We start from the raw sequence: 27,850 nt of genomic DNA on the forward strand, positions 1-27,850 counted from the left end.
AAATTAACATTGTTAAATATAAGTATCAAAAGTTAACAAAGTATGTCAACCCATATTTACTTGATTTATTACATTTATTTACATTTATTATAATATCTGTGTGTGTGTGTGTGTGTGTGTGTGTGTGTGTTACCGTTGCATGAGTGCAGCCTTGTTTGACATTTTGTAGGTTGTGGTTTGAGTAGCTCAACCACACCGTCTCTGCTAAATCGATGCATCCTCCTCATGAGTTACATATATTTATGCAAACTCTTCCATGCAAACACAGTACAATCTGGTTTTAAGATAAACAAGATGGTCGATTTCCATTATGACCGATTTAATTTTTTTTTTTTTGTGAGCCACTGTAGTGCTGTGAGTTTGTGTAGTCAGTTTTATGGCATGCATTATTTATTGACATTACAGAGTGAAAGAACATAAGAGCATACAGTAGCCTGAGCCTCAATTCCTCTTTATCAAAACAGTGTAAGGGACTAACAAACTATGAGCTGACTTAAATAAGAAAAGGACCTTTCATTTTATATGAGTATTTGTTAAAGAGTCACAATTGGAGTTTTGTGAATTTAATTCATGTATATTAGATTTTCTTACAATTTCAGGTATAACAATGAGACTGGCAATATGTACATTGTGTTGATTATTTAATCATCTCCACTATTAGCAACTTCAAATACACCTAGAACAGTAAAGCAAATTTTTGATTCATTTAAAAATAATTTGTATAATAATAACATGGTTATAGATACCAAAATGGCTTAAATAGTGTAGTTAACACTTTTTCTGCTAATGTTCAATATAATCATTTGGCGAGTGCTTTTATTTTCCATTCACATTGTTTCTCTGCAACATCAGTTGTTGATACCAGAGCACAGTACAAGTTATCACAGTATCAGGCTGATATTAATATTAGTATATGTACTTAGCAGGCCATATTCACAGATATTCATCATTTCACAGTTCGTGGCGCATGAGGTAGCGATGGTTTGCTTTTAAATCCACTTCTACAGGATAGTGGTCACTGACTTCCAAAGCCTAAATGCAAAAAAAGACACATTTCAAACATTGATTATGAATTATGAACTCTGTTTTGCAGTACTGTTTACCTCTTCCTCAGATAGATTAAATTCTTGTTTGAAGTTGAACGGTTGAGCAGATTCTGGAACTATCCCTGAAATGAGTTCTTTTCCATGAATAATAATCCTAAAGGGGATTTTCAGAAAGATTTAACTGTTAGACTATCAAACATATATTGGCATGTCATTTTGTCAAACTGGTAACTGTAGTTTAGACTCAAAATGAGTCTGATAGAGTGCTGCAGGAAGTCCTAAAACCTGGAAATGCTGTTAGTTAGCATTTTTGAACTCTAGTTTAGTTTATCGTTCTGCCTTACATCTCATTTTAACCTCCATAAAAGAAATAAACTCATTCAGGTTTAAAATATCATGAGGGTGAATAAAATAAATTGTAATTATACATTTTTTTTTTAAGTTGTAACAAGTGGCTTAATGAGACTATAGAAGTTGTCGGGGACAATAAACACTATCACGGTGAACAGGGAACCACTCAGGTTCGCAGAGTTGGCGGAAGCTTAGTGCCGGGGAAAGCATGTGACTGTTCATTTATTGCCTACAGCTTTTTACTTCTAGTGATTTGTATTTAGGATTCAAAATTCAGAAATGTTTTTGAGATCATCTTGATGATCAAAATGTAAGAATCATATACATTTGTTGGTTATTTTCTTCAATAATCCAAAAGTCAATGGAAAAATCCTATTAGATTTTGTCAAGGAAACCAGTTTGATGCTAACTTCCGGGTTGGCCTACAAAATGATGTCATCCCTGCAGCACTCTATAGTCACAATATGGTTATTGTGTATAGGTTTGCTAAGAAAGTAAGACCTGTCATAAGCGCAGCGTGTTTTTTCACGCACTGTAGTGTCTTGTTCATCTCTGATCAACCAGTGGAACATTGGGTCGTTCTTGAGACGCACGTTTTTCAGTCCTTTATTGGTAACATAGCTGCAGGCTGCATTTAAGTCCCCCAGGAACATCACATTCTAGATAAAGTTAAACGTTTTGTTTTATAAAATGGAGGAATTAATATAAAGTATGTCATTCCAACCCGATCTCACGACCAAGTCGTACGAATTCGACGAATGATTAAAAAGTGGCTAATTCGTAACAATTCATACGACCTCACTCGTACGAATTAATACGATTTTGCTAAATCGTACATATTTTACGAATTGGCCAATTCGTATGAATTCGTACGAATGACCTACCCCTTACCCCGCCCCTAAACATAACCATCACGTGGGTTTAGACAAATCGTACGAATTAGTACGAGTGAGGTCGTACGAATTAGTACGAATTAGCCACTTTTTAATCATGCGTCGAATTCGTACGAATTGGTCGTGAGATAGTGTTGGTCATTCTGTCTATCGTTCTATCTCTTTTCTAAGTTTGGTGTACCTCAGTTTTCCATTTCTTCCTAACTGTTTGGAAGACCTCATAAAGTGCATCCATTTCTTTCATTGCATTCTTAGGACAGGTGTGCTGACCAATGAGGACGAAGTTCTTCACCACTGTAAGATGATATGGCCAATCAGATTCAATATAAACGTTTTAAGCTAATCATTGTGCTGTAATGTGCTATTTTATTTCCGCTAGAAAGGTTTATGCGACGTACATGTTGTGGGAGAACGGATCCATATGATGAACGGCTCTCTGGTGAAAACTCCTTCTGTGGTCTCATTGAAATCTGGATGCTGGTATTGCTCTTGCACCTGTAGCATGTCTTTTCTGTGAACACAGCATGTGCTGGATGAGTTCATCATCGCTCCTGTTGTTCGCAATATTCAGGTATAGTCACTACAGATTACTTAGACTTCGCTCGTGTTAACATTTGTGCACGACACCCATTTTAAAAGTTTCATTACCTGTAAATGTACACATACTGCTCTTTGTATGTTTTCTTCCCCATTCTTTTACTCTCTAAATGATTGTAAATGTGAGATGTGTCAAACCTGGGGGAAGTGAAATGAAAACATTGTTATATTATACATTAATTAGTTGCATGCATCAGTGACACATGCAGTAAATACTGTATATACTGTAGGCTACCTGTTCAGGTTCATCAACAATGCAGATACGGCTTGACCTCTAGAATCTCGAACCTCCTGAATCAAACTCAGGTCACAGCGAGAAATGATCTAGGAATTACATAATAATCATTTTCAAGAATTTAAGATGTTTTAAGAGACAGACACATTTAAGCTTTATTAATACTGTCAAAAACTGTACTTTTGTACCTTTATCAAAATCTCCATAACTCTCTTATTACTGGCCTTTGCTTCCCCATAACTCTGGATGTTGAAGGCACATATCTTCAGTGATATTACAGAAGTCCAAAAACATAATCCAACAAAACATACCAGAAGAGGCGACCTCATTTATCAGAGCTTCTAGAAATACATAAAGTTACATTAGTCAAACAGATCACTTCCAATTTTTGTAAAACTAGAGACTGTAGTAGTAAATAGCATATAAGTTATAAGTTCTTATTGCACAGCCCATGTTATTAGCCAGCTTATGTTAAAACACCTCAGGCCTACAGCAGCGTCATCCTGTGGTATTGCACTTCCAGTTTTGTCACGTTAAGCAGCCATTCAACCATAAAAAAGTTAGTCTGTAAATTTAAATCCATATACCAAATGCATTTCAATAAAAATATAACATGACTCACCCTGAAAGACGGCTGTCAAGCTATTAAGAGCGTTAAAGTGTTGGAACGAATGTTTTAATGTGCTCTGGTTATCTTTACACAGGAAACCATGGTGAAAAGCAGGGTTGGGCAAGGGGAGGGCAGTGTGTGAATGTGTTCAAATGAGCTGTGTCAGAGCTCCATTAGTGTGTAGGTCAGTCTGGAACGCTAAAGAGCGTGACCTGTCATGACAATGTGTTTTTTAAGCCATTCAACAGGACAATATTGTTCTGTTATTCTTAGTGAGTGCTAACTAAAAGAAATGTACACCCCTATCTGGAAATAATCTTTTAGTAAAATAGAGCTACAGCTCAGAATACAAAAAGGATGTTGTTTAATAATATCAAAAAATACCAATCTCAGTTGTTCATAGTGAATTTATTCAAGGCTTCAACTATTGACTTTCACATTTATATGTCCAGTTTTTAAACTTCAATAATCAGAATAAAAAAAAATCTATATATGGGATACAGATTTAGGTTTAAACTCATTGTAACACTTTTGTTTTGTAACATGTCACCAGTATTTACACAGTTTGGTCCGTTTTAGATAATTATACAAAGAACCATAGAAAAGTAGGGGCGTAACGATACCCTCATGTCACGATTCGATACTGAACTCACGATACAATATTATTGCGATACTCCAATGAATATGGGAAAAGGTTAACAAAAAATGTACTGTTGATTAATATGCTAATTTTGATATAACATTGTGTGTGTACATGAATAGGTTTGGACTTAGTGCTGATAACACAATGCACAGGACAATGGTGACACCACCATTGATTCTGAAGCTGAAAATACAGAATTATATTAGACAAATATGCTTGCGCTCTTTCACTGACTAGATATGATTAAAATGATGTTGGCCACTTTTTACTGGTTACTCTGTAAACTTTAACTTTTCTCACACAGTAATTTTCATTTTGGGTGAACTATGCACAAAACATATTGACATTATCCATGATACGTAATGTTACATTTTTTATTGCGATATATTGTTACACCCCTACTAATAAAGATAACAAAATAATAGTGACATAATACGTCCAACTTTAAAAAATCTATTAAAAATCTGAAATAAAAAAATAAATATAAACATCAAATCTTTAACACTCTTGGCTTTACTCTTGCCTGTCACACAGGTTTAAAGCAGGCTCCATGTTGAGCTGATGCTGTCTGTATGAGGTAGTCCTCCATTCGCTGTTCCAGGTCAGAGTAAAACTGACGGAGCAGCTCTCTAGCGGGTTGATGATAAAACCACAGGCCTGCCAACACCACCACCATCATGAGCAGTAAGAACAGACATATACAGAGCCAGGTCCCACAGCGGCCACTCTGTTCAGGGAGATAGAGGAGAAAAAACTAGTCAAACAAGAGACTTATAGTCACGCATTGGTGAAACAGAATGCTGTTCGAGTCTCACCCTGCTGCCTTTCTGGCGCGTCCTCAGTATGTTCAGCTCTTCTCGGCACTGGGTCAGTCGGGACTGATAGCCGTAACAGTCCTGCTCCAGGGCCTCGAGATCCGCCTGCAGCTCTGTGTACTGCCGGGTAACCAAGACAACACTATGTTAAACCATGTCTTATGGTAATTTATAGAGAAAAAAATCTAAAAGAAAGGAAATGCTTTTTACAGCAGCATATATGTTTTGTTGGTTTACTTTATTTTATTGTTCCCCTAAAATAGTCTTAAATGGTGACAACTGAAGTAGGATCACCTCTGCTACTCTACTGCTAATATATATATATATATATATATATATATTAAGATATTAAATATTTGAAAGATCTTTGTACTTCATAGTAGTTCAATTTTAGTTCATTGTCATAAAGGAAAATGTTAAATACAGCAATTAATGAGGAAAGATTAAAAATATAAAGGTATTTTCTTGAATGTAATTTACATTAAAAAAACATGCATACATTTCTAAAACAGAAGTTAGAAACCTTGGTTTTTTAAAGAGAAGATTTTGTATATTTCCTTTTACGTATACATAAACTGGAAAATACTTTCAGTAGAAAAAGATTCACCTTATTCTTAGAAATAAAATATTATATAAACCAGGCAAATAATATATGAACAAAACTTCAGAATATGCTGTAGAAATCTACATATGCTGTAGATATGTATTGTAATTAAGATCTCCAGATGCAAATAGATAAAGCGTAATAAACATTCAAATGTGTATTTTGGATGTTTTCTTTACGCTAGTCTAAAAGAAGACATGTTATGGGTGCAAAATAACTCTTGTGCATAAAAAAACAACTTTCAAAAACAAAATTCAATTTCAGTGCTCTCGCTGGGAGATCTTTACCTCATTTTCTTTCATTCTGAGTCTCTGTTCTGTGTCTCTCAGTTGTCTCGCAATGCCGTTATCTGTCCGTAGGAGTTGGTCCAACACTGAAACATTTTCATGTATTTGTGTGTTACTGTTCCATAACTCGTGGTTGTGTCCTGTGAGTGTGTGAAAGAAAGAGACGGATAAAGAGAAATGCATGAAATGTGATTTGAAAGAAATGCAGCTTGTTAATTCCTTAAGTGTTTCTAAATATTTCCATGATTGTTTTATCTAAATATGTGAAGTGAAAGTCAGTTTGCCAGCACCTTTGACTTCCTGTAGATATGCTCTCAGGTTGAGGTTCTCCTCCTCCAGCTCGGAGATGCAGGAATGAAGCTCCTCTCTCTCTAACTGAAGAGATTCACTCTGTTTCCTCAGCATCTCCTCCTGTTCCACAGAACGCTGCACAAAAATTTATACAACAATAAATGAAACATGCCACAACCTGAGAAGAACTATTCAATCAGTTTTAATTAAAAACGCTTTTACAAAATTACTTAAAAGTCGATTTTCACAACAAAAAAAAGTAACTTCCATAAATGCTTCTATGATTGGATCATTATTGCAGCCGTTATTATGTTTCTAGCATATTATGTGCTTGGCAAAAGTTATTCTAACCCTAATTGATTGAGTGTATAGCTTTTCATTTCTTAAACAACCATGTAGAAAAACACATTATGGACATATTCAAGAAGTTAGGCTGAAATTGTGACAGAATGAATGGTAACTCAAAGAATGGTTAGGAGGGAGCATGAGGAATGACAACTTTACAGAGTGCTTGACTCTGGCAATGTCCATTCAAGATCTTGATGTAATGGATGCACCTCTTGATGGAAATGAATGTTGTGATGTTATTTATTTTTGGTCAAGATCTTGTATTGACAATGCAAGAGTCCAGCACTCTGTAAAGTCTACTTTCAGTCTCCCCAGTGAATTTAATGTCTGAACTCAATGGTGCCAGTTCATGTGTGAAAATAATTCTTCATTCTCCCTCCCAACTATTCTTTCAAAATTTGAGCCTGATGAATCTTGATATTGTCAAGAAATATTGATATTCCTACATGGTTGAATATTGATATTCCTACATGGTTGTTTAGGAAATTATAAGTTACACACTCCATTAATTAGAGTTAGAAGAACTGTTGCCAAACTTATAACATGCTGGAAACATAATAATCACTGCAATAATGATCCAAACAGAGTCAAAGCAACTATTTTTTGGGCTGGGCCATAGACATATACATTAGATGTCACCTTGGGGTTCTAAGCATGCGTCAAAACCGCCGCCATCTTGTCATAGGAAGTAGGTAGATAACGCTGCTAACACTGCCTTTACTTCAAATAAATTGATGGTGGCGGACTTTTGTGCTGTGTATGATGTTCACACGAATGAAATCTGAACTAGGAAGAATGTTTTTTAAAAATATAATTTTTCTTTTTTTCTGGAATCAATGGTTAACATGTCTGACTGTTGGAACGAACCAAATAAACGAGTAATCGCATTCATGATGATTTATGGTGATTTTATTTCCGTTAGACCTTTGTCTACATTGACGCTGATGCATTAAAGTGGAGGGGCTCCCCTGTTCCAAGATGGCGGCTCTATTGACGCATTCGTTCTAATGAACTGCCATAGCCAGGTGACATCAAGTGTATACTGTATATCCATGGGGCCGGGCAGTGTTGTTGTTGTTTTTTTTTCTTCAGATGTTTCTGAAAAAAGTTCTGATTGGCTATACTGAAAGTAGATTCCTGTGGTTTGTCAGCTTTTGTAGAAGTCTGTGATGTGTCACTCAAGTCCTTTGATTCTCTCATCACGGTTTTGCTTTGCTATACCTCCAAGTGACTCTGCAACTGTAGCATCTGATCAGTGCACTCGTCCTGCCTCTTCTTCAGCTGACTCGAACCCTCTTTCAGCTCCTCACACAGCCTCTGCCACCATTCTGACTCTGTGTGTGCTGTCTGCAGCGCCCCCTAGAGGAAGGGATGATTGCATTTTTACAACCCAGCTAGGAGTTCTTAAAGCAAGAGCTCTGTCCTCATGGTGGTAAAGTATATTTATAACAAAATATATAAATATAAATATAAATATTGAGACTTTTGACCTGTGCATTTGGGGTCTTACCTGGAGATACTCCATCTTGCTCTGAGCTTCCGCCTTCTCATTCTCCGCCCTCTGAATAGCCTTCAGAGCCTTTTGTTCATATTCCTCCCTCTGTTTTTCCATCTTTAGCACCACTTTTTTCACTCCATCCTGAGGAACCTTCTGAAAGGGCAAATTGAAGCATTTATCTTATATTTAAAAAAAAAAAGTGTCTCAAACTCTCTGACCTGTACTTATCCAGGGCTGCATGTTAAACCTGTATACAATTCTACAACTTTTGAAAAGCAGAAAAATAATCAGAATTCACTTGATTCTTGCAATCTAAGTGTGAAAGATCATTTGTATTTGTTTGTACGTTGTAAGTTCTCAGAGCTGAGTTGGATCTTTTGCGGTCGTACCTTGATGCAAACCAGCAGCTGAGCCTCCAGAGCTTTGATCTTACTCTTCAGCAAGTCCTCATCACAACGTGTCTGTGGGAGGAAAAGGAAATGTGCGAGTGCGTCAGAGAGATAGAGAGAGAACCACCGAACCAAGAGTTTTCAGTTTCTGTGCATACTGCATCCGGTGTGACAACTACCATCCTTAGCATTGCTATATTGGTTCTTGAGAAAAATACAGACATTGTTATGAGGCCAAAATGGAAAAATGTATAAGTTTGAACAGGTTGAGTTTGAAGCATTACAAAAGCACAAACAAACCTCTCTCTGACGCCTACACTGCTCTCCATTTTGTGTGTGAACAAGAAAACATCTGTCTATTTTTCTGAACAAGCCATAAGGAGCCGGATGCTGTTGACCACAATACCATCCCCCAGCTCTCTCTACATTACTGCTGTCTTCTGTGCTCAAACCAGGAAACTCACCAATTGCTGAAGCCAAAATTATGCAGAATGGCATTGGATGGAGTAATTATGAGTAATTGAAAAGTAACCATGAATTTCAGAATGTATTTGCATTCGTTTTGTCTTCCTTTTATTCCCATTTTAACCACAGCACTAGAGCTGCATGAACTCAATAACGAGCATCATGTGCTGAAGCAAGGACATCTGACCATCTGTATAAATGAGTTTACACGGTCAATGTGTTTGGTTAGATTTTAGAATGCCGTCAGGTGCATGTGTGTGCTGTGGAAATAATGCTTCAGCGGGAAGTTTAATGTACCTTCCACAGGAGCTCTGTAGAGCAAAGCAAAGTAGAGGCGCTCTTCTGGAGGCTGGAGAGCTTCTTTTTAAGAGCCTCTTCTCTATGTAAGGCCTCCTGCAAAGAGATATCACATTTTATTATATCAGTAACATTTCAAATGAAGTCAGGAAGAGCTGGTGTTTTTGAATATCAATCTTATGGGTTATGACTGCATACTTGCCATACCTCTAAATAAACAGACAACTGGTGGACATCCTGAAAAAAGATGAATGAATTATTATATTAATAAATAAAACAGCATTTACATGTTTAGCTATTTGTTTTTACATGTATATGATCATTTTCCTTTTTAAACAATTACCAAATTCCTTACCGCTTCTTTGACGGTAACAAATCCAGACCTGAACAAAGAGAGTTCATGCTGCTGTAATATTTATATAACAGGTGCATAATTGAATTTATGCTTTTGAAATATTAAACCGCAAGAGAAAGGTAATGTATAAGCAACTCACTCTGTCTGCATGCTGGCAGTCTGTAATATCCTCTGGGTGTTGGAGAGCTGAGTGACGTCTTTGAGAACTGTATGATCATATACTGTACGATTATAACACAAAATAATATTATTAATATAACATGTTCTGCCACACATAAAAAAAAAACACTTTTTGAAATTGAATTATTGAAAAATTTTTCCAACATCATGCAGTGCATAACCCTAGTATGTTATGGATATTCATCAGAAGATCCACTAACCTCGCTCTTTTTTCACTATCCTCTGAAGCTGAGCAGAACTGAGACCCCATCTGTCTGATTTCAGCCCGGGATCATTTTCATTCATTGAAGAAGTGGATACTGTCTTTAGGATTTGGACATTTAATTTCAATGTTAAAATAGATGATGTAATTAAAGAATATACAACATTTCATTGAATTTACAGCTCAAATGTTTTTTTTTTTTTGTGTGTGTTAAAAAGTATTTACATCATCAGCCACTGTCTTAAAGAAATATAAACCAGAAAAGCATGTAAACAATCAGTCACAGGCCAAAGACCTGGCTAAAAGTAAACTCTGTACCTGCTTTGCAAAGTTTATGCCATCTCTCCGGAGCCTTACATTTGGACTTGTTATTAAGGGCCGTCTGATTGACGTAAAGGTTTGCGTCATAAGCTCTGGTTCATGCAGGGTTTCCTTCGAGTACCTGTGCCTTGGCACTGCAGATAACAGTGTGTATGTGCCATGGTCAACTGGTCTTCTTTTGAAGAACTCAAATTGTCTTTTACGATGGAGTTCGTTTTTAATCCACCTTGTGTCCACATCTCTTGTGGGACTGCGACATGATGTTGTGTTATTGCGATGGCTGATTTCTCTGTGCTTCACAGCTCGCTGCTCCACTTTATACTCGTAATTTGGGCCCAGAGACCTTTTGTTGTCATGAGCTCCTTCCATTCTGTCTGGTTGAATGAGTTTGTGCTATATGTTAAGGCACTGTTATCACCTCACAATGTAAATGGGTGTTTCCTGAAGTGGCAATTTCCTGTAATTCAAAAACAACATATATATCATCCAATCTTTAGCGGTGCTTTATCATTATTGCTCAAAAAATAGACCATCCTAAATCAGCAGAATGACACAAAATGAGGAGTCAACAACAACTGGTGTACAGTTATGCTGTTGTTTTTGAAGTCACACTTAGTCTTTTTATTCTCTTCTCAGCTACAATAAAATCATTTTACATACAGTATAAAATATTAAATACTAGCTACATACTGTAAGATGAAGTGTGTCCAGTCACTCACTTCTGTTGTCATATTGTTTCAAAACAGGCATGAACTGAGCAACATGCAGCTGAAAGAAAAATATTGTAATATCAATGATGTTTTTAAAATGCAAACAGTGATCTGCTATAATTTTAGGCACTACATTGACTGAAAACCAACATTCCCTTCAAAAAAAGAGCACAATTCAAATGCATTAGGCTCCAACACGTTGAAACTGAATAACAAGCATGCATTCAGTCAAAACGTTACACCAACATAATTTCATACATGTAGATAAACTAGAATGTTTAGCATCTTTACAACCTTTAATGAAAGTACCTGTTCTTAGATGAGTCCCTGGAGTGAATATAATTGTGAAAGCAGAGTCTGAACGATTTGAAGCTGACATGGCACTTGAAAACTAGTTCATTCAACAAAGGGCGGTCTATTTCTTTTGCCTTGCTTGCTTAACAGGAAGTAAAATGAACCTCACAACTTGTATAAGTTCCTCTATCTCAGCAGCCATGCGTATTGAAACTTGTACCACACATATGGGCCCCGAGATTAGGACTGGGGGCGACGTTATGATAATGACTGTTTAAATGTGGCAATATTGGTAAGGGAATGGACTGGAGAAAAAGAGAAAGACAGCAAAGAATCAACTTTCTGTGTGATAGCAAAGCAAGATAAAATGCAAGGTTTACAATTAGCCTATAGATGGACTCATGTTGATCTTTATCTAAAAACAAATTAATTTGAGCTGAAAAAATAAACTAAATAATTAATCGAAGTTGAAATGAGTGTAGAAACAGAATATGAAAACAAAAGTTCAAGATACCCTAACTGAATATTAGGCTACATTTCGCCTACCACTGTTCAATATGTAATGTGGCCTACTGGCAATTAAGAATAAAAAAATCTAATTAAGAATAAAAATGAGCAATGTTTATGAAAAAGTATGCTTGTTAACATCACTGTGATCATTGCTAGGTTTAAATGTTCATGTTATTTTTAGCAACAAATTGAAAATGTCAACATTCCCTTTGTTGTTTGTATCATGTATGATGATGATAAACTGTCGCCACCTGCTGCCTCCCAGTCAGAGTGCCGATTTCCCGGATGTTCAAAGTGCAGGTTTGCGGAAGATCTCGCGATAGGCGGTCGACCAGTAACAAGAATAAGATCTCGCGATATCATCGGCGAGAGTTTCTCATCCTTGGTCTAGAAGGGCACAGAGAGCCCGGTACTGAAGACATTTCGGCCAGGGATCCTGTCATTAACCCGGTAAAGCATGTTGTCAAGACTGGTGCTCGTTTCAGGTAGGTGATTTATACAGTGAAAGCCACTCTAACCTTTCGCATTGATTGTGTTGATTACATAGACTGTTTTATAAGTGAATGTGAAGTTGAAGGGTAAAATTAGGCCGCACGATGTGAATGGCCGCACTTGAGTCTGCAGTGAAACGTGTTTTTGTGCTGTAATTAATGTACATTATAATTCTAAAGACTTATCGAATGAATTGAAGTCCATTTTTTATGTTCAGACAGTCATTTCTGTATGAGAATGATCGCAGAGTTGATGTGTTTTCAGTATGTCCTTGTATTGAGTTGTGTAGCAGTTAGCAGAGAGCTAATGCCACATTCACTTTACCACTTTACCACATAGCTAATTATAAGCTTAAGAATTTACATCTTAAAATGTAATACCACCTAGGTATTGTTCATTCAGAAGTGCAAATTAACAAATGATATGATTTTGCCTAACCTGGGAAGATTGACAGCTTGTTTCTGTCATGTATACAAGGACGTGCATTTTATTAGATCTGCACACAATGAACCAAAATTAAATAAATTATTAATCATTATATATGAAAAACACCGTGTTAACATCTGTTAATCATTCTATTGAACTAATGACAGGTAGAAGTAATAGCCAAGTGTGACAGCTGGAAAAGAAGCATTCATTCATTTGGTGTCAAATGATTCATTTGATCTTTTGATGAAAATTGCACTTAAAACAAAATAGCATTACACTTCATTAATGTGAATGTGATTTGTCAGTAAGATTTTCAGTCCTTTTCTAATTGCTTTGTTGTCTATTTCTTGTAGGTCATACCCTGAAAAACAGCGGGTCCTTTGGCGCTTGGTATGTAAAATCTTGTGGTCAGTGCTCTGAAAGCCAGTCTGTGGTTGAAGAGTACTGGAAAACAAATGACAATCAATGACACCCATAGAACTCTAACCTTGTACTTTATCTATTTGTCTTCCACCAGCCTGGTACAGGCCCCTCGTTCCTTTCATCAGTCCTCCCAGAGTCTTGCACCAGTACCTCCTCTGCCTGAGAAAGGAGGAAAGGTCAGACATGGCATCTTCCCAGAGGAGCTCTTCACACTTCTATACCCCAAGACTGGTGTGACAGGTGGGGTTGTCTGCTTTATTGCCTCCTTTCGTAGGACCATCATGCCACAGTGTCTCCCCTGTATAACTGTTCTTTAAAATAACAATCCACTCTAAAGTAGAAATTACTACTAGGCTTCATTAGCCTAATAATGGTAATTATATACTGATTTGTATACAAACACTTAAATTACACTTTTATTTTATTTTATTTTTTTCAATTTCAATTGTTGCTTTGCACAGTGCATGACATTTTATCTACATGTCACCCGGCTAGAGTTTTGACACCGATTCAATGGGCTCTGCCTAATTCTTTCTTTTTCGCCTGTTTAACGTCACCGGTTTTTTTTTTCCTTTTACCCGTTTTTGTTTTATGAGCAGGTGCCACTCGAGAAATTGGCAGTTTAGGTTGTTTCTCCGCCATTAGCACAGCTGCAACACACCGGCAATCTTGAGTTTGGTTTGAGCGACGGTACGCGCTGTGCAAGCAAGGGCTGTGAACCGTGTGATCAGTGCGTACGCAAGCGTGATTAACACTGCTAAGACATTCCTCCTGGCTCTGATTGGTTCTTTCTGACCAGGAGCTGTGTATAGGACCATAGGATAGCATATAGGATTTATCCTATAGTGTATAGCAGTGGTTCCCAACCTTTTTTGGGTACTGTACCCCCAAAACATTTTATCCTGCCTGAAGTACCCCCACAAGCGCATGTGATCGGTGTGATTTTTAGATTTGGTGTACATTTTAGGTGACACCTGAATTTACCTGTAAATAATGATATTTTTACTTCTTATAACTCTTATAATATAAAACTTGTCTTTGTTCAATATTTGTGACCTTTTCACTTCTTCACATGTTCAGACCAATTATACAAAAACAAAGATTAATAATAATAATAATATTTCTTTTTTTATTTACAAACTTTAAATACAAAAATAAACCAACAAAATTAATAATCAAGTTCAAAAATAATCCTTCTAATGCAATCCTAAAATAAAAATTTTAAGAAAAGTTTGAGAAATGTTTTGAGTCACTAATGTATTTGAATTCCATACTGTAGCATAGGAACAAAACAGACAAGCACATTTGGCGGGAAGGACAGGGTAACCATATTATAACATGATTATAATTTTATATAATATATATTTTTATATTATATAATTATATTACATAATGTTTTGAGAATAGTCTGTGGTTAAAAAAAAATGTTATAGTCTTTTGAGAATCATCCCACGTACCCCCTGGGGACTGCTCACGTACCCCTAGGGGTACACGTACCCCTGGTTGGGAAACACTGGTGTATAGGATTTATTTTTTATTTTTCAACAGATTATCTGTCTCATATTCTACTGTCAGGGCATCATGACACTTTTGTAAACAATTTTTTTTTTTTTTTACGTATTTGTTGAAAGTTACCTACTGCAGCTTTAAGTATCACATTTAAGCCACATCACAATTTCATTTATTGCCATTTGTGCATGCAGCATACCATATGATGGCTATTTGAGATGAGTTGACCTATAATAGAGTTGTGATTCACAACTAATACCCTCTTTATCCAAGAGAGCTGTGTAGAGATTATTTTCTGTGAGATCCAGGACCTTTATACATGGCTCTGTTTGTAACAGTGGTGTTTTCTTCTGACTGCAGGGCCTTATATGCTGGGCACAGGACTGCTCCTGTACATGCTCTCTAAGGAAATCTACGTAATCAATCATGAGACCTTTGCTGCCGCGTCCATCGGTGCTGTCATCATTTATGGCGTCAAGAAGTTCGGGCCCAGTGTAGCCGCCTTTGCCGACAAACTCAACGAGGTTTGTAATGTTTTGTATTCATATGTCGCCTGTGTAATTGTGCAGCTTAACACTGAAGACTGAATAGCCACTTTTCCACTGTCGGGCCTAGCGGTTCTAAGAGTGGTTCCAGTTATATTTCCACTTGAGCTTGGTCCGGCACAGCACAATATGTAGAATGGTAGAATGAGTGTAGTGATGTCGCCACTCAGGATTGGTCACTTGTCTGTTGCCTGGCTACCGGTTTTTCTGTAGCTTGCTATTTGAGCAAAGTAAACGCGTTAATAAAACACTTAATCTGATTCTCCTCCATAAAACTGTCGCTATTTAAATCTCATACTGTCTTTTAACTCTTGCTTTACTAAGGTGATGACTGACGTATTTATATTGCGTTCCAAAGAGCTCTGTTATCAGCCAAACCGTGGAAAATGAAATCGTATCCGTAATGAAAGAGTTAAGCAATGAGAACAGTTTGGTTCGACAGTGGGAAGTGACTGAAGATTGTCTGCTGATATATTTGATATTGTGCACGATGAAATCAAAGCCTGTAACTGAGGGAGTGGTTTGGTCATACAGATGACTAATATCTGATTCTCCTTGTCTTCTCGGCAGGAAAAAGTGGCAAAGGCTCAGGAAATCAAGGTTCAAGCCATGGCTATCTTGGAACAGGGCATTGAGAATGAGAAGAAGGAGCAGTGGAGAGTTGAAGGAAGACATTACCTCTTTGATGCCAAGAGGGTGAGGAGGACATAATGTGACCGATGACAGATCGTCTCTCCCCTGCTGTGCTATACATAAATATCATGAATCCACACTGTTCTTTTAAATTTAGAATTATTATTTATTTAGAATAGCACTATGTCTCGTTGTGTGACATTCTTCATTCCATCTTTCATCAGAACAATGTGGCTATGCTGCTGGAGACCAATTACAGGGAGCGTATGCACATGGTGACCAATGAGGTGAAGAAGAGGCTGGACTACCAGGTGCAGCTTCAGAACCTGCACCGCCGCATGGAGCAGGAGCACATGGTGAACTGGGTCGAACAGAGCGTTGTGAAGAGCATCACCCCACAGCAGGTACAAGGGCGTATGGTCACGTCACTGGCACTTTATGACACTTTATTGTGTTTGTTACACAAAAGAGGCATTTGTTTAAGGCTGAAGGTCAGAGTTGTTTAGTAATTGTGAGCTTATGCGCTTTAATATTAATGGCCATGGCAATTACAGACCGATTCTGGGGGAGTTCTTCATTATGACTGTTTTCGAGATGTGAAAATGAAATATTTTGGAGAAATTGGTCTAATCATTTGAGCATTTCTAGTGAACTACAAATGTGTCCAACTATAAATGCTACATTAGACCAGGGGTGGGAAATTTTGGTCTTGGAGGGCCACTGTCCTGCAGAGATTTTGCTCTAATCCTAAACAAACACACCTGAAGAAGCTAATCGATATATCTTCGGGATTACTAGTAAGCCACAGGCAGGTCAAGGTTTTTTTATTTTTATAATTGTTTTCAGGTTTGGAGTTAAACTCTGCATTACAGTGGCTCTATAGGACCAAAGTTTTCCATCCCTGGTGCAGAATCTTTGCTGAAGTGATTTTTAGCTTGTCCTCTAGATGGAGACTTTGTAACATTCTATCAGCATAACACGGTAATTGCTAAGATGATATGTGGACAGAAGATGAGTAAAAAGGGAAGAAGAACTCACCAATATTACTAAACGTCTAAACGTGTGTCAGTCATTGATGTGTTCTTAAAATTTAGGTTTCACTTTACACATTATTACAGTGTAATTACAATGTAATTAGGGACTGGTTTGGTTAAGTTATGCAAAACATACTGTTATTACTATTGTAAGTAAATGTAACCGTAGAATAGTTACCTTAATTTAGATTTTATTTATATCCACCTGAAACAACTACAAAATAATAGTTCTGTTATTACTACCTCCACCTCAATAAATAATCACTTTTTTTGTCTTTCAGGAGAAGGAAAGCATCGCTAAGTGCATTTCAGATCTGAAAGTCCTGGCCAAGGCCACTCAGGCTAGGGCTACAGTATAGGTGTCCACACTGAAGCCTCCTGTTTTCATTCTAAACTAACTCTTTCCTCGTGAACATGCCAGTCTGGCAGTGTCGTTAAAAGTGTACATACCCGTATTAAATAAAAGATTTGGTTATTCACTAAATGCCTTTTCTGTCTTTCTGTCTGTCTCTGCAGTCCTGGCATTAATGGTTTGACTGTTTTGTGGAGCTGGAAAGGTGACATTAGGAAGATGAGTTTGGCTTAACAGTTTCAGCATCACAACATGATTTCAGTGCATTACATAACATCAAGTCAAGTGGCATCTGCAAACCTATGATTCATCCTACACTCCTAAAAACCCTATTTGAAGCATTTATTACATTTACATACGTATAAGTGTAACTGGTCCAAATATTTTTATTTGCAACAATTTTTAAACCTAACAGTTCCTCGTCATCTGATTTGGTGGAAAAATAGTCTCATCTTTTGAAATATATGCCATAATGTTTTATTATTTGCAGCAACGTGCATTCAGTGTGACGTAAATGTACAAATACATTTTAGGGTCGGTGTGTGTCGCTTTGCGCTACACGTCACAGGGCTGCCTATTAATGACAATACCTTTGTACTCAATGATGTTAATGGAAAAACCTACCTACTTTCACCTTCTGACTTGCTATAATTCATGAACTAGACTTTGACCTCAGCTCTTCTGAGCAGGAAGTTCAGAATATTTGCTCTCACACAGTTCACTAGGAAGACTGACTTGAGGATGTGTCTAAATTCTGGAGTTATCTGAACGTAGATTTGGAGAGTTGAATTTAAACTGGTTTAGGATTTTCTCAGAGGTAATGTACAATTATTTGGCTAATAGCAAGATCTGTTTAACAACCGAATGCGTGTGGAGTCACTGATACATGGCGTTTTGCCTACAGGTTGATATGATGGTGACAAATTTGAATAATACTAGATTGGTTACATCCTTACATTGTACATTGTGTTGTTTTAGAGCTGTGGTTATAACAGTGTTTTGTTTACTTCTCTCTTTTTACACTTGGTTAAGGCTATGGCATTTCACTTCTGTTAATATTTACTTCTTGTCAAGCCAAGCACATTAACTTGTTACCGAGGAAGTTCCAGAATTGTGCTTTCAGCAGTTTCTGCTGCTTATTTGTCATGACTGGACACTTTGAGAACCTCAGGCTATGTGATCCAAAAGACACAAATGTCTAGGTTTTGTTTTAAAATCCTTGTATTGTAATTGGTTTGTGAAATTGGCTTTTCTTAACTGTTCAAGCTGTTATGCTAACAGTGATTCCGCCATGTTTTACTGCCCTAATTTAGTGATTCATTGTTGTTACATGTATTACAAGTAATACATCAGTCAAATTTCTGTGATTTTGTTAGTGATCTTAAAGGTCTTACATTTATAACCAAATAAAAATGTCTAACATATTCAGTACTTATCTGTAATGAAAATACATTTTAAAAATACACTGATAAATCATCACTCTCATTTGGCACTCTCATGATAAAACCAACTTGTTAGCATAGTCTTGTTCTGTTAAGATAAGATCAGAGGTGTCAAACCACAAATGATGAACAGACACTTGTTTATAACTAATGTATCTGCCTGGCAGAGCTGCTCAAAAGTTCTGCTATTTTTCTTTAGTAGTTTTATGACTGATAACGTTGCTATTACAGGTGTTAGACATCGCAGTCAAGAATGTATGGGGGTAACCCTATGCCCGTTTTCCAGCCAAGGTACATGTCTTACTCATCTCAGTTAGCTGACGTTTATCGTGTTTGCGAGTGGAATTTGAACCTGAAACGCATAAGGGTGTTTCAGTGTAGAACGTCATCCCTTATCTCTCTCATATCGGTTGTCATAACAGATGTCAGAAAGGCCCGTAAAGGTTGCTATGATGAGGCAGGGTTTGGGTTAAAAAGTTTTTAATTTAGCTTTCTACTTTATTTTAGGGTTTTTTTTAAGCTCCGTTTTTCTTCTTCTTCACAGGATTGTCTGATTTTCAGTTTTTATAGCCTATTGCTATCTAGTGACATTTTACAGCAAATCAGACGATTTATCAAGGTTTCAATTTTTATATTATTCGATCTAAAACTAATATTAATATTTGAGTTAGTTTACGAGTCATGACGTTTTTCCAAGTTATGTTAGTAATTATTTTTAATTCATTTAATGAACGTTACACGAAAAGTTAATCTTTCCATGTAGTTATCATTTAAATTTTTGTTGACATCTGGTATGGAAGAGTTTTACTGTCATTTTGAAACAAATATAGGACCCTCCCAAAACTGTTGCAACAAAATTGGGCTCCCATAATTGTCTTGAGTCATGATAATATTACACTAAAATGTATAGCAACAACAGCTCAACAGTCCACATACTTTATGTTGCAATAGCACTGAGTTGACTGTGAGCTTTTGGTTAAGAATAGTTCAATTGTGAATTGACTGATAATATATTCATATTAGAAATGTGAGACAAACACTAAATATATTTACATTACTGATTCAGAGGGGGTTATCTTCAGGGTTTCTTTAAAATCTCTTTTAACTTAAAAAAAAAATACAATTAAAATATGTGGGAAAATGTTTATTCAGGCATTTTGTGTTGTAATTATATTATAGAGGCTTCTCATCTGAGCAGTCTTTCCAGGGGTCTGGCATGTCTCGCCCCAGTGCCAAATCCATCTACAGTAAGTAGAAAACCCATTTAAACAACATATCCCATAAAATACTATAATTTTTAACTTGATATTGTTGCTTTAGTGCAAAGGAAGGAGTATGCAGAATCAATCAGCAGACACCAAGACAACTTTCAGCACAGAGTGGAGGTCTGGTTTATGCATTTGTAACTAACATTATTAACTGATGATGTGTTTATAATGTTCAAATGTGTGCTGCTGACTGCATGTGACAGACTCATAATCACAATCTGTGAGCGCAAAGCCAACACCCAGTTCACTAATGTGTTTTATTAAAAAGAACAGACAAAGCTTATCTAGCATGTTCTGGAGAGATTCCCACACAAACTCAACTGGATAATTTGAATTTCACAAGGCACTCAACAGTATAACCAAGCTCCTATGTGATGAGTGACACATCATAGTAACATTTTCTTCTTTTTCCATTCCCTAGCACCTGTTCACCTTTGTGTTAGATGGCAGAGAGATGAGCAGCATTGATGACTGTGTGAGCAGGCTGAAGAATATGGACAGTAAAGGGAAAGTGTGGGGTCAGGACATGATCATGCAGGTCCAAGCCAACCACCTACAGCTGTGTGACATAGAGACCAAGGTCAGGGCGTAGCCTTTATGCTTAAGTCCATTAATCTATAAAAAAAAAAAAAAAAAAAAAAAAAGTATGTTGCATTTTATGGCAGTTCCAGTAGTAACTGTGAACTCTTACTCTGTTTCCTGGAATTGTAGGAGGTTTTGGAGTCTGTACATTTGAGTAGCATCAGGAAGACGAAAGCTGTTCTGGACAGCTGTGTGTATGACTCCCTTCTCATCCTCTCAGTTCAGGATCCCAGCCAGAGAGCTCCACAGGCATTCCTGTTCCAGTGTGAGGAGACCGGGGTGAGGAACGACACTGGTTGTGTGTTCAAAAATGTTATATCCATCTGAGGATAGATAGCGGTGCATCTGGCTATTATAAATCTTGTGGATTGATGTGGGAGTTTCCATTCCACTCCTTCTGTCAGTTCCCTGAATATTTGTATAAAGGCATCTCTGCTGTTTTGAATCGCTAGGCTCAGGAGGTGGTAAATGATCTGGAAAGGGCGATCCAGCAAGGTGGGGATGCCACTCCACCGTTTAAGGAACCACAGAGGGACATCAGGTCAGCTGCTGCTTCAGAAACAAGTTGTACTGAGAATCAAGCATCCGTTCTTATAATCTGGCTTTTTTTTTAATTTTAAAATGTACTATATTGTAATGTTTTAAGTGGGCATACATGTCAACAACTTGTTGTCTTGATTACTCAGGATAATAAGTTCAATATAATTGAAATCCATATTAAGTGAGCTATGCTCAAAGTATCTCATTAACAAACAAAGATTTATTTGTAAAAATACATATTTTTTGTTAAACTTGCAGTCTTAAAGGAGCTGTATGTAAGAAATGTATTTCAAATAATCATAAAATGGCCCTGAAATGTCACTAGACATTAAGAAATCATTTCAAATGCTTATATCACTATCACAGGGAGGGCATACACCACTCTACATTAATTTGAAAGTGATTGCAGTACCAGTTTTGGCCACAATCTTACATACGGCTCCTTTAATTATTTATTTATTTTTTTTTATCAGTGCTCTACAGTGATATGTGTTTTCTGTTTGGCAGGAGCCATCTGGAAAACATCCTTGGTCATGGTCATCCGGGGAGCATGAAGAGACCAGCTCTCACACCAATGCAGTCAAACCCACTTCCCCCAGAATTCCCCCCTCCGCAGTTCAACAACTATGAAGACTATGGTGATCACCTTTTAGATCACTTCATTTTAGGCCGAAAAAGTTTTCATATAAAAAATGTATTTATGTTTTTACTTCATCGGCTTGGTGTCAAATGTTGTGGCCATTGCGACATGAATGATAAGAATGGTTATTATATATGAATGATAAGAAGGGGCTGAATGATCTTAGAAGAAAACAAAGTAAAATGACCTCCACAGTAATTGAATGGCAAATACGAAAATACAGATTTTTGCAAAACATAAAAGTAATTAAGTCTAAAAATATGAATATAAGCAACTAGAGAATACACATAGTTCACATATAAAGTAAGAAAATGAAATATTGATTTTAATATTCATATTAATTTACATAGAAATTAGTGGTGCGTAATTTATTGGTGAATTTTGCCTTGTACCATTTAAAGGAGTAGTTCACTTTAAAAAAAAAAAAATTGCTGATAATTTAAGATGTCCATGTCTTTCTTTCTTCATTTGAAAAGAAATTAAGGATTTTGATGAAAACATTCCAGGATTTTTCTCCATATAATGGACGTTAATGGGAACCAAACGGTTCAAGGTCCAAAAGACAGTTTCAGTGCAAACTACAAACTGTTCAAAGGGCTTTAAACGAGTTCAGACGATGAATACGGGTCTTATCAAGCGAAACGATCACTCATTTAAAAAAGAAAAACAAAGTTTAAGTTTTATAAGCTCAAATGGTCGCCTTGCTCTGTCCTGTTTGAACTCGTTTATCAAAATGAATGAATCTTTTTTCGTGTCATTTGGTTCATTTAACGAACGAAATGAACGAGTTGACTAGGGTTCGTTCATTTTGATGAAAGAGTTCGAACAGGAGAGTTACGAACATGCATCACAGAACAGAGTAAGGCGACCATTTGAGCTTATAAAACGTAAACGTTTTTTTTTTTTTTTTTAAATGAGCGATCGTTTCACTTGATAAGACCCTTATTCATCGTCTGGAATCGTTTAAAGCCCTTTGAACAGTTTGAAGTTTGCACTGAAACTGTCTTTTGGACCTTGAACTGTTTGGTTCCCATTGAAGTCCATTATATGGAGAAAAATCCTAGAATGTTTTCATCAAAAAAAACTTAATTTCTTTTCGACTGAAGAAATAATGACATAAATATCTTGGATGACATGGGGGTGAGTAAATTATCAGCAAAAGTTTTTTTTGTTAAAAGTGAACTACTCCTTTAAATCCATTTCTTCTTTTTTTAAATTTGTTTTTATTATTTTACACTTATTGTCTACAGTCTGTTTTGACCGCTGAGAATCACAAGGTTGACCCCTAAGTGAACTGAATGTGTTCTTTCACTAATGCATCATGTGTCATCACTGATATCTTTTGGTATAATTGAGCTTTTGTTTTGCTTTTTTCAGACGACAGACAACCCTCTCCCACAATGCCATTTCCCAGAGATGAAGCCCCTTACAGGCCAGTGCAGTCTGAGCCAGATCACATTCCACCTCCAGTAAATGATATGGACAGAGATGCGGTCGGTTGTTTTTATTGACAAGTTTTATTAATCCATCCATCCATTCATGCAGTACATCATTGTATTGACACATTTCTCTTTCATCTATTTAATCACTCTCTACAGGAGATCTTTAACCATGTTGCAGCCGACATTGAGACCTTCATATATAAAGTTGGCTCAGCTTTGGCAAAAGATGATGGAACCAAGAAAAAGAAAAAGAAAAAGAAAAATGCTCCAAAATTTGGTGAGCAACTGACACATTGATACTTGCTATTTCATTTTCACATAAAAGTTTATTTATTTTATTTTATTTGATCATAGTTGCAAGTATTCCCACTGTGGAGGAATACATATCCTGCCTGCAGAAGATAAAGTATGGCTTCAATCTTCTGGTAAGTTATACAAGTTTAATTTCGGTCATAATTTACAGATAACAAGATAATAGTCTACTTCAATACTCTTTGATTACTACCCCCTCTAGTTTCAGCATGTAAAGTACAATGGAATTAATGATTTTTGGACATTTTCCAATTGTTTTCTTTTTTTTTTTTTCACTCCCACTATGATAGTTAAAAAAAACATGACTTACTGTATGCCCAGAATACTGCTCTGTAATGCTTAATGTGAGACATACAGTATCCTTGTTGCAAATATCAGTTTTCATACTCATCTCTACTTGTGACAGGGGAAGCTGGATGGTCACCTAAAAAATCCTCCTGCTTCTGACTTTGTTCACAGTCTCTTCTCTTCCCTTGCTTTTGTAAGTATCTGTTTTTTCAGTCTGTTTGCATTGCGGTCACATTTCATACATTTTTTCCATTATGTAGTGAAATGGGACAAGCATTCTTTCATACTGCATATTCAAAAGTTCTTTTGTTCCCCTGAAGCTACAGATAGTGAGTCAGTATGACCACACCTGACTTGTTGGTTACCTGTTTTACAAAAGCCGCAGTGTATAAGAAAGCTCAAGTTGTATAAGCATGTATGCACTTTCTGCCCAGAGAAAAAGCTTTACTTTTGATGGATTTAGTCATTTGTTCACACTGACATTTTTGACAAGGTTTAAGTTCACCCAAAAATGAAAATTCTGTCATTATTTGCTCATGTTTTTAACACTATATTGTTCCAAACCCGTAAGACTTTGTTCATCTTCGGAACACAAATGAAGTTTTTTTTTTTTTTTATGAAATCTGAGAGCTTTACTTAGCTTTACGTACAGTAACTAGCACTTTCAAGGCTCGGAAAGGTAGTGAAGACATTATTAAAGGTCAGGGAATGCACCACATCACCCTTCATCACAATAGTTTCTTCATGTTTCAGATGGTGAGCCACTATCCTCCCAACATCCCTTCCTCGGTGCTGAGTCCACTGCTCACAGAAAAAGCCCTGCAGCTCCTGGGAAATGTTGTCACACCAAATGAGGACCAGCTGTGGGGAAGCTTGGGCGATGCGTGGAACATCCCAAGGTCTTCTGTTCCAGAATATATCTATGAAATTACTTACTTAATTAGTAAAGACAAGCAAAAGCTCATGATTTTTCTTTAAATACATCTTTTTTTTTGCAATCAGATCCAAATGGCCAAATGGGAATCAGATCCCTCCATATTATCCCCAATTTTACGACGGCTGGCAGCCCCTTCCACCCGCCCCATCCGAGTCTCCTCCAGCCAGCAGGCAGCTCTCACGGAGCAACAGCGAGCGCTTCCCATCCAGGATTGTCAACCAGAGGCTGCCTGAACAGGTAAAATCTCCTAAAGGGGAAAATTCCACCTTAATAAGCTATTGTTGAAAGCGCAATATAAATGAGGAGGACTTGGCTTGACTAAGGATGTTATAAAATGCATCAAGTGTTTGACATGTGGATTTTAACCTGCTCACAGTGGAATGAATACAAACTATTTCCTCTCTCTTTTCCAGGACAACAGACCCTGGAGCACACCCCCCATGCCGTGAGCAACTACACTTGAACTCTATGAAATATACCCAAATAAAACATATATTTGTATTAAACAAACTGTAAAAATACTATTAAAAAGAGGGAGAAGTCCACATAGCAAGGCTTTAGTAGTAGCAGATAACACTACTGATTGTTTTTTGTGTGTGTGTGTGTGTGTGTGTGTGTGTGTGTGTTATGAGGGCATGTTGAAAAGAATGTAGTCTTTAATAGACAGGTGAATTCACTTAAGATTTCTTAGGGAAATTTCAAATCAAGTCAAGTAGCACTTTTGTCTTATTTTATATCAGGTCTGCAGAGCCGCCACTTTATATGAGGGTGATCTATGACTTCATGGCAAGGAACATTCAAGAACTGAGTGTGATGAAGGGTGACAATGTGCAGGTAATTTTTCTTATGTAAACACCCCACCGGAAGCAATTGTGAATTAGCAACTTTTTAAGTCACTAATTCAATCAAAAGTAAAGTTGTTTGGTAACACTTTACAGTAAGATCCCTGTAATTAAAGGAGAACTCCGGCAGAAAATGAACCTTTGGTCTAATTAATTGGTTCAACTTGTCGAGACTGTTTTCCAAAGATGGCGCTGCCTGTATACACAAAGTGCACTGTCTTTATAAAATATCTTCTTATTAAATGGTCTGGACACTTACAAAGTTCTCAATGCTTCATTTTGCATGTAGGGACCCTCATTATGTTACTGTGTTCGTGTGGAGATATTTTGAGCCTTGTTAGTGGTATTAATTTCTTTTTACTTATTAAATGCCCCCATATACTAGCGTATACGCTAAACAGTTTTTAGAGATAAAAATCTTTTCATTCGATTATCATGAAAACAAATCTCAGAGAACGGTCGACTAGGTACCAATGTGTAATTAGACCAAAGGTTCATTTTGTGCCAGAGTTCTCCTTTATTTAATGCTGCAAAAAAGGTTTTGCTCATTGTTAATCTTTGTCAAAATTAAATGCAAAAGTTTGTTAGTTCATGTTTAATTATACAATTTTTGATTTGAATCATGTATTGGTAAATTAACCTGAAGTAAGATTAATAATTGCTTCATGTTAACCAATGTAGTTACAGGGATAGGTCATCCAAAAATCCTGTCATTTACTCACTCTCAAGTTGTTCCAAACCTGTATGAATTTCTGTTTCTTCAGCTGAACACAAAATAAGAATATCAGTAAAAATACTATGGAAGTCAGTGGCATCCATCAACTATTTGGTTACAGACATTCTTCAAAATATATTTTATGTTCAGCGAAGAAAGAAAAAAAGGTTTTGTTGTGTTTTTTTTTGTGTGTGTAAAACTTTTTACCTGAGCTGAATATATACATCGTAATAGAGTGCATCATAATAAATGCATCATAATAGAGTTTGTGCTTGCTTCAAGGTAATCGACAAGTCCGGGCAATGGTGGAAAGTGAAAAACAGAGGTAATGAAGAGGGTTATGTGCCTCAGAATGTTCTAGAGCCTGTCAATGGACAAAAGCCAACAGTGAGTCATGGTCAATGCATTGACTTTTTTTTCACCCCCCTTCTTTTTTTATTTAAAACCAATTATTTCAACAATGTTTTGAGCTATACAGAGTCCATATTTTGTTGAAGTTTTTATCTCCATATTCTCAACAGAATATAAGAGGACCTCCATCTCTGGACACAAAATCTAGACCTGAGGAAGTCAAAGCCTGGTTACAGTATAAAGGTTTTTCTAAAATGTAAGCTACTAGCGTGTTTAATTGTATTCTTAAAACTTCACCAAAATGCAGTTCTGAAAATTGTATTTTACCACATTAATGAGTTTAACATCTTGTTACTGATAAGATTCAATTCATTCATTGTGGATTTGTGTAGGACGGTCCAGAGTCTTGGGGTATTCAATGGAGCGATGTTGCTGGGAATGAAACAGGATGAAATCAGAGCAGTATGTCCTGAGGAAGGAGGTCGAGTCTTCTTTCAACTGCAGAGCATTAGATCGAGCATTGCAGTAAGTACCGCAGCTCTGTTTGTTTCAAAGTAAACACACACCTTATACAAATACCATTTTTTACGAAGCACTTTTCACTGAGGTGTTTTTTATAGCCAACGGTCATTTAATGACCGAGGCAGAGCTGTCAAGTGTTATCAGTCTCTTCAACTACTTTGCAGCTTGCCAGTGAGGCCGAGTACAGTCCGTATGGTGGCCGCTAATAAACTCAAGACCCTGCTGTGATTTTAATATCAAGAAGCTGAACTTGTCTGGACCTGAATAAACAAGAGCTACACACACACCTCAACTTCTCCATTTATTTGAAAACAAGTTCAGACTGCTGCCAGTTAAGTGATGATATATAACCTTTTACAGATGCAAATGTCTCCATTTATTGGATTTATTTTATTTATTCGATACCATTTTTTCCATAAAATTGATTTCCACTGATGTCCCTGGGATGATGGTTATGTTTAATGATAATTTATGATAATGTTGTTATTTAGTTATACCAGCTGAATGAAAATGAGGCATATCTGTAACATTCTGATTGATCCTAACACTGCATACAGATTGTGCATTGTCTAAATAAATGCTCATAAATAATTAGCACATTAGTTGTCATT

The 27,850-nt window shown here is 36.7% G+C and overlaps 4 protein-coding genes across 7 annotated transcripts; 2 read left to right on the plus strand and 2 right to left on the minus strand.

The window, feature by feature from the left end:
- Positions 1-345: 345 nt before the first annotated feature.
- Positions 346-4,037, minus strand: dnase1l1l (deoxyribonuclease I-like 1-like). Of its 2 annotated transcripts, none has more exons than XM_039678246.2 (9): positions 3,745-4,037; positions 3,311-3,460; positions 3,123-3,211; positions 2,939-3,025; positions 2,689-2,801; positions 2,472-2,584; positions 1,899-2,056; positions 1,104-1,200; positions 346-1,032 (listed from the first exon to the last, which is right to left on the minus strand). In XM_039678246.2, exons 2-9 carry the CDS (start codon positions 3,449-3,451, stop codon positions 952-954), a joined length of 879 nt encoding a protein of 292 aa, XP_039534180.1. In that variant the 5' UTR covers positions 3,452-3,460; positions 3,745-4,037; the 3' UTR covers positions 346-951. The 2 variants fall into 2 exon arrangements, with proteins under 2 accessions (XP_039534180.1, XP_039534172.1); XM_039678238.2 differs by having other exon boundaries at positions 347-1,032; positions 3,311-3,463.
- Positions 4,038-4,121: 84 nt separating this feature from the next.
- On the minus strand, positions 4,122-11,608 carry traf3ip3 (TRAF3 interacting protein 3). Of its 3 annotated transcripts, none has more exons than XM_039678208.2 (15): positions 11,447-11,608; positions 11,118-11,195; positions 10,425-10,884; positions 10,105-10,207; positions 9,864-9,945; positions 9,725-9,752; positions 9,577-9,606; positions 9,370-9,465; positions 8,608-8,679; positions 8,231-8,371; positions 7,942-8,079; positions 6,372-6,507; positions 6,082-6,221; positions 5,191-5,310; positions 4,122-5,102 (listed from the first exon to the last, which is right to left on the minus strand). In XM_039678208.2, the coding sequence occupies exons 3-15, from the start codon at positions 10,794-10,796 to the stop codon at positions 4,902-4,904; spliced, it is 1,659 nt and encodes a 552-aa protein (XP_039534142.2). In that variant the 5' UTR covers positions 10,797-10,884; positions 11,118-11,195; positions 11,447-11,608; the 3' UTR covers positions 4,122-4,901. The 3 variants fall into 3 exon arrangements, with proteins under 3 accessions (XP_039534142.2, XP_039534150.2, XP_039534157.2); XM_039678216.2 differs by having other exon boundaries at positions 11,147-11,195; positions 11,447-11,585; XM_039678223.2 differs by lacking the exon at positions 11,118-11,195 and having other exon boundaries at positions 11,447-11,585.
- A 666-nt stretch (positions 11,609-12,274) lies between these two features.
- On the plus strand, positions 12,275-17,490 carry atp5pb (ATP synthase peripheral stalk-membrane subunit b). The gene is made up of 7 exons (XM_039678195.2): positions 12,275-12,426; positions 13,216-13,252; positions 13,380-13,525; positions 15,155-15,318; positions 15,910-16,035; positions 16,197-16,376; positions 17,288-17,490. The coding sequence occupies exons 1-7, from the start codon at positions 12,399-12,401 to the stop codon at positions 17,363-17,365; spliced, it is 759 nt and encodes a 252-aa protein (XP_039534129.1). The 5' UTR covers positions 12,275-12,398; the 3' UTR covers positions 17,366-17,490.
- A 563-nt stretch (positions 17,491-18,053) lies between these two features.
- Positions 18,054-27,836, plus strand: eps8l3b (EPS8 signaling adaptor L3b). The gene is made up of 20 exons (XM_039678183.2): positions 18,054-18,175; positions 19,032-19,091; positions 19,980-20,047; positions 20,121-20,185; positions 20,490-20,648; positions 20,780-20,929; positions 21,103-21,191; positions 21,698-21,828; positions 23,208-23,323; positions 23,429-23,549; positions 23,627-23,697; positions 23,991-24,065; positions 24,626-24,771; positions 24,875-25,046; positions 25,223-25,254; positions 25,550-25,643; positions 26,649-26,753; positions 26,888-26,973; positions 27,110-27,242; positions 27,404-27,836. Exons 2-20 carry the CDS (start codon positions 19,054-19,056, stop codon positions 27,443-27,445), a joined length of 1,893 nt encoding a protein of 630 aa, XP_039534117.2. The 5' UTR covers positions 18,054-18,175; positions 19,032-19,053; the 3' UTR covers positions 27,446-27,836.
- The last annotated feature ends 14 nt before the right edge of the window (positions 27,837-27,850 follow it).

This window comes from Pimephales promelas, chromosome 14 (genome assembly GCF_988280905.1).
Source record: "Pimephales promelas chromosome 14, fPimPro1.hap1.1, whole genome shotgun sequence".
Classification (NCBI taxonomy): domain Eukaryota; kingdom Metazoa; phylum Chordata; class Actinopteri; order Cypriniformes; family Leuciscidae; genus Pimephales; species Pimephales promelas.

What these genes read in the sequence shown, in the direction of transcription:
- dnase1l1l (XM_039678246.2), bottom strand. Translation starts at nt 3,451, where the DNA reads ATGAGGTCGCCTCTTCTGGTATGTTTTGTTGGATTATGTTTTTGGACT. An exon ending in ACACGCTGCGCTTATGACAG is followed by an intron (nt 1,201 to 1,898) that starts GTCTTACTTTCT and finishes AATCCCCTTTAG; the next exon opens with GATTATTATTCATGGAAAAG. An exon ending in TTAATCTATCTGAGGAAGAG is followed by an intron (nt 1,033 to 1,103) that starts GTAAACAGTACT and finishes TTTTGCATTTAG; the next exon opens with GCTTTGGAAGTCAGTGACCA.
- traf3ip3 (XM_039678208.2), bottom strand. Translation starts at nt 10,796, where the DNA reads ATGGAAGGAGCTCATGACAACAAAAGGTCTCTGGGCCCAAATTACGAG. An exon ending in AGTTGTCTGTTTATTTAGAG is followed by an intron (nt 9,466 to 9,576) that starts GTATGGCAAGTA and finishes ATCTCTTTGCAG; the next exon opens with GAGGCCTTACATAGAGAAGA. An exon ending in AGTTGCAGAGTCACTTGGAG is followed by an intron (nt 6,508 to 7,941) that starts GTATAGCAAAGC and finishes ATTTTTGTGCAG; the next exon opens with CGTTCTGTGGAACAGGAGGA.
- atp5pb (XM_039678195.2), top strand. Translation starts at nt 12,399, where the DNA reads ATGTTGTCAAGACTGGTGCTCGTTTCAG. An exon ending in AGCGGGTCCTTTGGCGCTTG is followed by an intron (nt 13,253 to 13,379) that starts GTATGTAAAATC and finishes GTCTTCCACCAG; the next exon opens with CCTGGTACAGGCCCCTCGTT. An exon ending in AGAGCATCACCCCACAGCAG is followed by an intron (nt 16,377 to 17,287) that starts GTACAAGGGCGT and finishes TTTGTCTTTCAG; the next exon opens with GAGAAGGAAAGCATCGCTAA.
- eps8l3b (XM_039678183.2), top strand. Translation starts at nt 19,054, where the DNA reads ATGTATGGGGGTAACCCTATGCCCGTTTTCCAGCCAAG. An exon ending in CAGTGCCAAATCCATCTACA is followed by an intron (nt 20,048 to 20,120) that starts GTAAGTAGAAAA and finishes TTGTTGCTTTAG; the next exon opens with TGCAAAGGAAGGAGTATGCA. An exon ending in GATGCGTGGAACATCCCAAG is followed by an intron (nt 24,772 to 24,874) that starts GTCTTCTGTTCC and finishes TTTTGCAATCAG; the next exon opens with ATCCAAATGGCCAAATGGGA.